We start from the raw sequence: 10,757 nt of genomic DNA on the forward strand, positions 1-10,757 counted from the left end.
TTGTTCTTTTCAATTTTACTTTCAATCAATAAAACAATTTTTTTCTGATCTCCATACCACCAAGACTCTAGCAGAAAATATTGTGATTGTGCACCAGTGTATCTTGAACAACAAACTAGCAATGCAGTCCATGTATTCTAAAAAAACTTTATTGAGCCTCTTGCTTAATGAATATTTATATGTATTCATATAGATTTAGTATTTAAAAGTTTGTTGTGCTCCCCCTCCCCCATTATGACCTGTTAATGATATTGACTTGGTTGGAAGCATTTGCATTTTAACTAACACTTACACTAGCAAGCACTGAAAATCGAAGAACAGAGCGGCTGTGTTTTTAGAAAATCGCTTTCCACAATGCATTTCATAGTTTCACCACTGACCTTATCTGCATCTTGCTTACGCCCATCGCCCCCATCCCACATGCGGTTTGGTGGTCCAGGGCTTACATACCACACCCAGACTGGTGCCTGCTGCCTGAAACTCCTCTCTTTCTGCCCGAAGCCTTATCTGTCACATAAGTCTGTGACCTCTCACCACCCATATATGGCCTCTTCCCACACTGGTTCTCGTCTCCCAGGCCTGAAGCTCGCCCCCTCCCCCCACCCGCCCTCTCGCTGGCATTCCAAAGTTCAGGTTGTCTGCAAAACAGGAGCTCGTCTAACGTTTTTCGTTTCATCCTGAGCCAGATCCCGGGGCTTTAGTACCGGTGGGTGATGCAGAACAGCATATGTTGTGACTTCTGCTTAACGTGCAGCTCGGTTCCGTCATGATTCAAGGATGAATACCACCAGTACCGCGCACTCTGATGTTGTCCATCACGAAAATTGTTGAATTGTAGGGATCACGTATTTGTCGTGATCGCGATGACTGAAGACTGCTGCACAGTGATGGGCACAAAATGACCAGGGTAGTCCTGGCGCGCACAAGCAGCCAACAGCCGACCAACGGCCCTGTTCCGCCTCGCAGCCCTTGCGCGCCGCCATGCCGGACCACTACCTGCTGCAGTGGAGTAACCACCTGAGCAACATCGCGGCCGCCTTCTCCAAGCTGCGGCACAACAACAAGCTGGTAGACGTGACGCTGGCGGCCGATGGCCACTCGATCCAGGCGCACAAGGTGGTGCTGTGCGCGTGCAGCGCGTACTTCGAGGTGAGGCCCGCGGCACGCGCTCGTGACGCGGCAAACAGTCGGTCCGTAGGCGCGTGACTCGATCCAGGCGCACAAGGTGGTGCTGTGCGCATTGTGTGTGTGCGCACTGTGCGCACATAGTGCTTACTTCGAGGTGAGGCCCGCGACACGCGCTCGTGACGCGGCAAACAGTCGGTCCGTAGGCGCGTAACTCTCGATCCAGGCGTACAAGGTGGTGCTGCGCGCGTGCTGTGCCTATTTCGAGGCGAGGCCCGCGGTACGCGCTCGTGGCACGGCAAACTGTCGGTCCGTGGGTGTCTACCGAGGAGGAACGTGTGAACAGACGCGTTGAGGAGGTTAAAAGAGTCGTTAAAAGGAGGCGGGGCTCGATTGGGTGTGATGGGGCGTATGGAAGCTATGGAAGGCGACGTATGTCGAGCTACGGTGTTGGACCAGTGACCGAGAGCTCGGTGAGTCCGTGACGTAATGCCGTCCGTGTTTTGAGTGCTGCAGCGCCCAGTGGAGATATGCCGCCGGTGACGTAGGTCGTGAAACAATCCAGTCAATCAGATAGTGACGAATGGGCCTTTTATACGGGCTTGTGTTTGTGCTGACACTCCATCAAGGTCTCGCGGCGTTGCTGGTGCGTTTATTGAGATAAGGAGCACTGGTCCTTGGATCTAACCGCTAACCGCCCGCTCGTTAACCGCTCGTGTTGTCTGAGGGGTTACTATCAGGAAGGTCCCGTAGTATTTCCGCTGTTTGAAGGGCTGGCTGTGAAGGGTTGTCGCTGGTGTTGAAATCCGCAGAGGGACAGGCAGTAGATAGAGGGAGGGGGAGGGGCAGATCGATGCCCAGGGGTACAGCACTGCTTAAGGAGACCGAACTATGAACGCGACGGAACCGTTGCGTTAAAAGTTCACTGTCCCCACTGGTGACGCCCCTTGACAGGTCTGTGTTTTGGGATGAATGCCGATCATAGAACTGCGCAAATCTCCTACGGTCCCGTCGTCACTGGACCGCCTGTGCTTGAGCGGTGCCTGTCCCAGCGTTCGTTCGCACCGCCATCGCGAAACAGAGCCTCGCGAAACGCTATAGTGCCCGTGAGAGGCTGCCAGAGCGCGAGGGAACCCGAGAGCGTGAGCAGTGCCGGCACGTGACACCGCGCCTGTTTCCAGGAGCTGCTGTCGGCCAACCCCTGCAAGCACCCGATCGTGTACATGAAGGACGTGCAGTACGACCACCTCAGCGCCGTGGTCGAGTTCATGTACAGCGGCGCCGTCTACGTGGGCAACGAGCAGCTGGAGGAGGTGCTCAATGTACGTCAGCGGGAGCCCCGGGTCCGCGAGCTGTGATCCGGCACGTTCACGGGGGGGGGGGGGGGCGGTCCGCCGAAATGTCCCGCGCATCGGGTTATTACCTACGGCCACTGCGTCATCATGAGCTGTTCCTGGATCCGATACCGCCCGGCATTGGCCGCCCGTTGTGTGGCAGGATACTAGGCTCGTGGTTTGGCGGTGCATAGTCGGTGACCGTGTGGTTTCCGTTTCCGGTTGTCTATTTCCCGTATTCTGCGTGCGATATGGACTGGGGTATCCCGGCGCCATCGTGGTCTGAGTGCGACTCATCCTGCTCCACCTCCGGCGCGTGTGCCATCTCCTGTCCTGCCATCTCCGACCTGTGTGCACCTCACCAGACCGCGCAACGCCGCCACCCACAACCAGGCTCCCTCCTTCACACCCCTTGTGTACACCGCCAGACCGCACAAAGCCGCCACCCTCAGCCAGGCTCCCTCCTTCACACCCCTTGTGTACACCGCCAGACCGCACAAAGCCGCCACCCTCAGCCAGGCTCCCTCCTTCACACCCCTTGTGTACACCGCCAGACCGCACAAAGCCGCCACCCTCAGCCAGGCCCCTCCTTCACACCCCTGTGTACACCGCCAGACCGCACAAAGCCGCCACCCTCAGCCAGGCGCCCTCCTTCACACCCCTTGTGTACACCGCCAGACCGCACAAAGCGCCACCCTCAGCCAGGCTCCCTCCTTCACACCCCTGGTGTACACCGCCAGACCGCACAAAGCCGCCACCCTCAGCCAGGCTCCCTCCGTCACACCCCTTGTGTACACCGCCAGACCGCACAAAGCCGCCACCCTCAGCCAGGCTCCCTCCTTCACACCCCTTGTGTACACCGCCAGACCGCACAAAGCCGCCACCCTCAGCCAGGCTCCCTCCTTCACACCCCTGGTGTACACCGCCAGACCGCACAAAGCCGCCACCCTCAGCCAGGCTCCTCCTTCACCACCCCTTGTGTACACCCGCCAGACCGCACAAAGCCGCCACCCTCAGCCAGCTCCCTCCTTCACACCCCTTGTGTACACCGCCAGACCGCACAAAGCCGCCACCCTCAGCCAGGCTCCCTCCTTCACACCCCTTGTGTACACCGCCAGACCGCACAAAGCCGCCACCCTCAGCCAGGCTCCCTCCTCATCACACCCCGTGTGGTACACCGCCAGACCGCACAAAGCCGCCACCTCAGCCAGGCTCCCTCCTTCACACCCCTGGTGTACACCGCCAGACCGCACAAAGCCGCCACCCTCAGCCAGGCTCCCTCCTTCACACCCCTGGTGTACACCGCCAGACCGCACAAAGCCGCCACCCTCAGCCAGGCTCCCTCCTTCACGTCCCGAGCTACGAGCGAAGCGGCTGTGATTGGCCAGCACGGCTTAGTTGAGACCGTGCTGGCCTGGGTGCGGTCTGACCGGGGCCCCGGACGCACCGCTGACCGCCGCCATCGCCGTGCCCGGCAGCTGGGGGCCAGCCTGCGCGTGCACGGCATGGTGGACGTCAAGAGCACGCCGCGCCAGGGCTCCAACGACGAGAACAGGGACCCGGAGACGCCCGCCGCGAAGAGACGCAAGCGTCCGCCGGCCCTCTCCCGGGAGAGCTCCACAGATGATCCTGGTATGGCGGAGCCGGGTGGACGTCGAGGGACGGGAAGGGTCTAGTCGTCCGGGGGGAGATAGTATGTGAGAGTCGTTCGATGAACTTTAAAACACCTCCGCGAAAAGGTTTTCTTTGAACGTGGATTTCTGCACTGGGGTGGTGGGTCAGGGTTCTAGCGACAACTTGCTTAGCGAAAACACCAGGAAAGAAAAAAAAACACCAAAGAAAACACTTCCGAAAAAAGCGCGGCCAAGTTCTAATGTTCATATCTCCATGTTCACATGGCAGACTTATTTTTAGACGGCATCCTATCAAAGACAACTTACTATTGACCAGCTTCGCAATTTGCGTTGGACATACGTCCCCAGAAGATTTACTCAACAAACGTTTCCAGTACGTAAGTGTCAACTGATTATAATGCGGCAGGTTATATAATTATGTTGTAAGTTATGACTCATTCATTGATTACGTACGGTGAGCTCTCCTCCTTGGGCGTGGCGCACAACTCGCCTATCCATGGGTAGCGGAGTGGGACGCACGCCGAGATCTGCATTGCCGCGCGCTCCGTCCGCCTTTGAAACGGGACGCGGTGGGCGTGCGTCACCACCCTGCAGCCGACATCCGGTGACGTCACCTGACGCCCATCACCGCCGGCTGATCTCTTGGAACGGGCGTGACTTCATTCCGCAGTGTCGGTTCGGCGGGAGCCCGACCATTGTAGACGCCACGGATGACCCCCGTGTGTTTGTTGCCGCCGTTGCCTGGTTCGCCGCGGTGTCCCACGAGCGCCGCGCCGCACAGGCTGGGACCCTCAGCCGCACCGCTGCTGCGCTGGCGCGATGGGTTTGTTGATGTTTGTTGGTCGTCGCAGTCAGGTCCGGTGCCACGGGGTGATGATTTGGGGAGGGGGAGGGGGCAGACCGCTCCGACGCCGTGCCTGGGCCAGGCGTGCCGGTGGTGACGTTGATTGGGGGAGGGGAAGGGACGGACTGCGCTGACGGCGCGCCTCGGCCAGGCGTGCCGGTGGTGACGTTGATTGGGGGAGGGGAAGGGACGGACTGCGCTGACGGCGCGCCTCGGCCAGGCGTGCCGGTGGTGACGTTGATTGGGGGAGGGGAAGGGACGGACCGCGCTAACGGCGCGCCTCGGCCAGGCGTGCCGGTGGTGACGTTGGCGAGGGATCCAGAGCCGGCCGCCGCCGGCGCAGCAGCAGCGGCCACCAGCGCAGCCACCGCCGCCCGCCGCCGCCGCTGCCGCCCCGGCCCCCTCGGCCGTCGGCCCGGCTGAACCCGCCGCCGCCGCCGCCGCCGCTGGGGCTGCTGCCGAGCCCGTCGGCAAGCCCGCCACCGTGCCGGTAGGTGGCACCACTGACGACGTGGGCGGGGGAGTGGTCAGCGGGGGTGACGGAGCGGGTTAGCGGCGTGTTTGGAATAGTCCGATCGAGACTGGTGTTAGGTCACTCCTCTGTTGCAGCTGTCGTGTGGGTTGTGGTGTTTGGATTGGCAGACATTTGTGTACACGGGTGAGCTTTTCCTCTGTCAGTTTGGTGAGGGGAGCGAAGGTTACGTGGTCAAACCTGCCCACTAAATGCGCGTGGGGTTGCGATTTGGGCGTTTTTGTCTCTGATGGCCACTGGCATTGCATTGGTCAGTAAAGATTGGGATGATTTAAAAATTATAACTGCCGCAAGTTGTATTTGCGTAGTGGCTTGTATTGACGCGGCCATCACCGCCCATTACCATGCGTGCCGGAGCTATCCACCCATCCCTCTGGTGGTGTGTGGCATGTATGGCTGCTTGAGCGTTGTGGGTCAGAGAAGCCGTCGGTTCCACAGACGGCCGCCGAGCGCAAGGCGGCGCCACCGCGCTCCTACTCGGAGGGCGACATGGCGAGCAAGATCAAGGACGGTCTGGACACGGAAGGTGCGTGCCCCGCTACAGACACTGGCGTCGAACTGCTGACTCGTCAAAGGGGCCCCTTTTGACCTCGTTTTGCGTGGTGTCTTACGTGGCGCTGATGGTGTAAAGGTATATGGTAGATGTATGTATGAAGTGGAATAGTAAGACCAGGTGGAAAAACTTAAGGAACCAAATGATAATGATGTATTTATGGTGCATAACGTGCCTCTGTAGGGTCATTAAAAGCTTGTGTCGTGAAGTTGTGTGCTGATGAATTCAGTTGTATTTACGGGCGCGCGCAATAAACCCATGTTCCCGGTCGTTTGGATAAGGATTTGTTTTCTATTCCGACGCTGTGATATAGAAGCAGAGTCCATTACTAAGACAATTTGCACTTTCACGTCTTAAAGTTGTCATGTTTACTTCTAAGATGGTACGTGCCATCCCACAAACGTAGCCCACTGGGTGTGGTACTGATGCGACCAAATCAAACATCGCGGTATGGATTCTGGACTGTCTGTGCCTGTCACACCCGCCCTGCACCAGCCGCAACAGGGAACTGTCTCTGGCCCCTGGTCCCCACACCAGTGGTCTCCGCACTCCTGGACCCGTGCCATTGGTGCCCGCGCCTCCAGTCCTCGCCCCCCCCCCCCCCCCCCGGTCCCCGCGCACCCCTGGTCCCGTGCCCTGGATCCCGCACCCTAGGACCCCATACCCCTGTTGTCTGCGCCCCTGGACCCCACACCCTTGGACCTTGTGCCTCTGGTCCCCGCACCCCGGGTCCCCGCACCCCTGGTCCCCGCGCCCTGGTTCCCGCATCCCCGGTCCCCGCACCCCAGTCCTCCGCGTCCCTGGTCCCTGGGGGCCTGATCTGCTCGCCGCCGGCCGGGCCCGTGTTCCCGGGGGCCGCTAGCCCCCGAGCCTCCTGCCGCGGATCCGTGTCCCCCTCGGCCGGTGACGGCGACCCCCTGACCGCTCACCACATGCGGGCGGCGCCGGCAGACGGCTCGTCGCCGCGCGCCAAGCGGTGCCTGCTGCAGCGGCAGCCGCGCATCAAGCGCGAGTGCGAGCAGCCGGGCCGCGAGCCGACCGAGGAGGGGCGCGCCGGCGCCCGGTCGCCCTCGCTCGCCGCCTCCGTCGAGACGATCGTGTCGGACGCGCCGCCGGCCGGCCCCTACCTGGCTGTACCCGGCTCCTACTGGCCCGTGCGACAGGTGAGCGTGGCCCGCTGGCGGACGGCGCTGGAGGGAGGCGGGGAGGCGCGCGGCGCGGAGACGTGTCTGGTCGGTTGTGGTCTTGTTCGAGTCTGGTCTTCTCGTGGCATCGCTCAGTGCTTCGCCTGGAAGCTTTGGTGGTTCCTTTGCTGATGGTGTTGCCATCGTTGGCTGTTTCAGAGAAAACTGCGCATCTAGTCATGTCTGAATTTAGGGTTTCTGGTGTTCGCCCAAAATACCGTTGAACTGCATATAAGTAGCCCCAGCCGTCAAATACCGTCATGGGGAACGGCGTTCGCTGGAATGTCCCTAACCTGCCACCGCTCATTTTGGCAGCGTCATGTCGCCTATGTGCAGTTCGTATCCGGACCCTTTTATCCGGGCGTGCGCCCCTTCCCCCCCCCAAAAAAAAATCCCGGCATTGTGAACCGCTGATCGCGGTTGCTATTTGCCTTTGGTCGCTCCTCGCCCGCATCATCCAGCGGAATCCGACAATACTGCTACCTCTCCGCTTCTCCGCCAGATGTCGTCGCCGACACCGGTGCTTTCAACACGTGAAGGCACGCTGGTGAAGCAGGGCTCGATGCCGGCCAGCGCCAGCGCGTCGCACGCCGGCCCGGCCGCCGTCCAGAAGCAGCGCTCCGCGCCCGTGCTGTCGCGCGGCGCTTCCGGTCCCGGTGAGTCCCGGAGAGTTCCGGCCTTTGTGCCGGGGACCCCCGGCGTCAGTCCCGGAGACCCCGCGGCGGGCTGGACGGTGCCGCCCGACTGAGACCGGGCCGCTCACTAGAGCTGGTCCGATGCAGCGCGGCGAGACTGTGGGTGTCGGGAGACCATGCGTTCCGCCGTGGTTTTCGTGTTTCCAATGCTCTGGGAGAATCAAGTGAACCCATCTATTCAAAGGCGTCGCTGGCACTTGTAAATCCAAGACCAGCTGGGATCGCGCGAGTGGCGCGAACCGAACGGCGGCCTCTGATGCGCGCCCAGTGCCCGTCCGCTGGCGGGCGGGCGTGTTACCGAACCTGTCGTCTTCCGCAGCATTCTACATGGTCAGCGGGTCGTCCAGCACGCCGCTGATGCCTATGGTGGTCAGCCAGAGCCAGTCGGTGCCGCAGATCCTGCTGACCTCGGTACGGTGCCCAGACGCCGCGGCTGCCTGGCCGCCCCAGTCGGTGTCCGGCTGGAGGATGTGGGTCGTCCGTTTGTCGTCCCTGGAGAGTTATGAGTGGTCTACTTGGTGCCTGCTGCTGAATTGACGGACGCGTGCCACAGCCACACGCGTGGAATTTAGCTTATAGGTATATAGTGCAGGGATTTGTGCCAGTTATTGTGGTATTTAATGCAGGGATTTACGTCGGTTATTGTAGAAAATGCTGGGAGACATTGTTGGGATAGCTTACAATAGATGTTTGAATAACACGACTCGGGTCAGTGCGTGAATGCATCCTCAGGCAGCTACCCAATTGCTCTCGAAAAGATAACGAACGTCACCTGTGGGAGCCATGGCTGACTACTGGTTCCTACGTGCGCCGCCAGGCGGACGATGCGGCACCGGCCGAGCGCTCGCTGGGCTGCCGTTCGCACGCGCCGGTGCTGCGTGACGGCCCGGCCGTCTCGTGCTCCCACTGCTGGAACACGGAGTACTCGCAGGGGCGGACCCTTCGCCGCAAGACAAAGTACATGTGCCGCGACTGCTCAGTCAGCCTCTGCATCGTGCCCTGCTTCCAGGTGGGTCAGCTGGGTGGAGCGCTCGGCGAGGGGCAGCGGCCTGGCGCAGCGGCGGGAAGCATGGAGTGGGCCACGCTTGTGCACTGGTCAAGAGGCGTTGGGGATGGGTCGGTTTTCGGGAAAGCGGGGTTTGGCGGTTGCCTCTCCTAGATGCTGTAGATTGTTTGCAGGCTGTCATGATTCACTCATGTACACACAAACATACACGTGCGCGCACGTGCACGCACACGTACACGCATACGCACGCACGCACGCACGCACATATGTGATGTATGTATGTATATATAAGTATATAGGTATATATAGGTATATATAGTTATCAGGCTGGGCTACTTAAATAAATATTATTATAGTGCACATATGAGCTGTAGTGTAGTTCCGCCGTGGCGACTTCCCAAACGGCGTGCGTACCTCTCCCGCGCTGTTTCTGCCGACCGTGCCCGTCGTAGGGTCGGTCGGCGCCGCCGCGCTAGCGTCGCTGTGACCGTCACCTCGCCGCAGGAGTACCACGAGAGCGTGACCAAGGCGCCCATGGTGGTGTCACGTGACCCGTCGAAGACAGGCACCAAGAAGATCCTGCCCAAGCTGGGGTCGCTCTGAGCGGCCAGCGCGCCGCCGCCCGCCCGCCCGCCCGGGCGCCGTGACACGGACTCAGCGCACCCAGTGCAGAGCCGGCGCCCGCGGAGCAGTCCCAGTCCGGCGGTCGGCGCGTCTGGGTGTGTGTTGGGAAGGGGGGGGGGGGGAGCGGGCGCGCGAGAGCACTGACTGGTGAACACTGAGACCGTGAACGGACCCGGACGCCGCGCGGCCGTCGGCGCCTAACCCGCATAATCTACATTGCCGCGGTGCGCGCCGCGCACTCCATTCACAACGCATCGTCGTGTACCTGACCCTGGCCCGACCGCGCCGCATTTGCCGCGCGTCGCGGGCCCGCCGACGCGAGCGCCCCTGGCGGCCGGCGCGTGAACTTCGCTTGAGTGATAGTGCTGTGCCATGACGCGCGCCGCCTGCCGGCGCGCCGGCCGGAGGAAGGGTATCTCACGGAACGGTGCCGGGTCCGGCCGGCTGCGCCTGGCTTGTTTGGCGTCCCCGGACCGAGCGTTCTCACCTGTATATTGTCCGTGGCGCGGCTGTCTGCGCCGGAATAGCTCACGCAGTTGAGATGGATGCATTCTCTTTTGGAGAGCGTCATAGGAAATAGACGTGATGTTTGTTCTGGGGTGTTTTGTGGGGGTGTGCGGCAGTGGACGCTGTGAGCGGGGTTGTGAACGTATGCCGAATTTCATCGTCGCGCGATGTTCAAAAGTCAGTCTACGAGATCATTCGTAAAGACGCACAATGGGAACGATCTCGGGCAAACGCGTGATTAAAGCGCAGTGCGACCTGAGCCGACGACAATAACCTGTTGGGTTTGGATTGTTGGGCGGAGAGGATACGTTTTCCCGACACATTTCTCTCCCCTTCATGGGTTTTGCACGAATTCTCGGCTGTTCCTGTCAGTGCTGTGCAGGAGCATCGCCACTTAATCTGGTCTGAGTTCAGGGCGTGGTTCACAGACGATGCTCACTGCAGATGTACACATGATGAAAAACGCACATATTGTGAGCTTGAACTGATCCCAGATTATATCGTACAGAAGTTATGCCCGTATCGACTATGTTTAATACATGTATGAATGAATAAATGATTGGGCAACTTCCCCTGTGTACCGCTTGGCAATGATTGGACATGTGCACAAGTTTTCTTAAGCGTAGCGCATTAACCGCGCTGTTCATTTACCACTGACACCCGCGTTTGCCTCTATCCGCGAATGTGGCTCCTGTCCGCCGGCTGTGGCTGGCAGACAT

The 10,757-nt window shown here is 60.3% G+C and overlaps 2 protein-coding genes across 2 annotated transcripts; both read left to right on the top strand.

Annotated features, from left to right (window-relative positions):
- Positions 1-981: 981 nt before the first annotated feature.
- On the top strand, positions 982-4,135 carry LOC119106187 (longitudinals lacking protein-like). The gene is made up of 3 exons (XM_037229794.1): positions 982-1,149; positions 2,307-2,447; positions 3,938-4,135. Exons 1-3 carry the CDS (start codon positions 982-984, stop codon positions 4,133-4,135), a joined length of 507 nt encoding a protein of 168 aa, XP_037085689.1.
- A 2,819-nt stretch (positions 4,136-6,954) lies between these two features.
- LOC119106189 (uncharacterized) lies at positions 6,955-10,126 on the top strand. The gene is made up of 6 exons (XM_037229795.1): positions 6,955-6,969; positions 7,012-7,185; positions 7,709-7,862; positions 8,221-8,312; positions 8,719-8,910; positions 9,412-10,126. The coding sequence occupies exons 1-6, from the start codon at positions 6,955-6,957 to the stop codon at positions 9,508-9,510; spliced, it is 726 nt and encodes a 241-aa protein (XP_037085690.1). The 3' UTR covers positions 9,511-10,126.
- The last annotated feature ends 631 nt before the right edge of the window (positions 10,127-10,757 follow it).

The sequence above is a fragment of the Pollicipes pollicipes genome, unplaced genomic scaffold, assembly GCF_011947565.3.
Source record: "Pollicipes pollicipes isolate AB1234 unplaced genomic scaffold, Ppol_2.1 Scaffold_6138;HRSCAF=7277_pilon_pilon_pilon, whole genome shotgun sequence".
Lineage (NCBI taxonomy): Eukaryota > Metazoa > Arthropoda > Thecostraca > Pollicipedomorpha > Pollicipedidae > Pollicipes > Pollicipes pollicipes.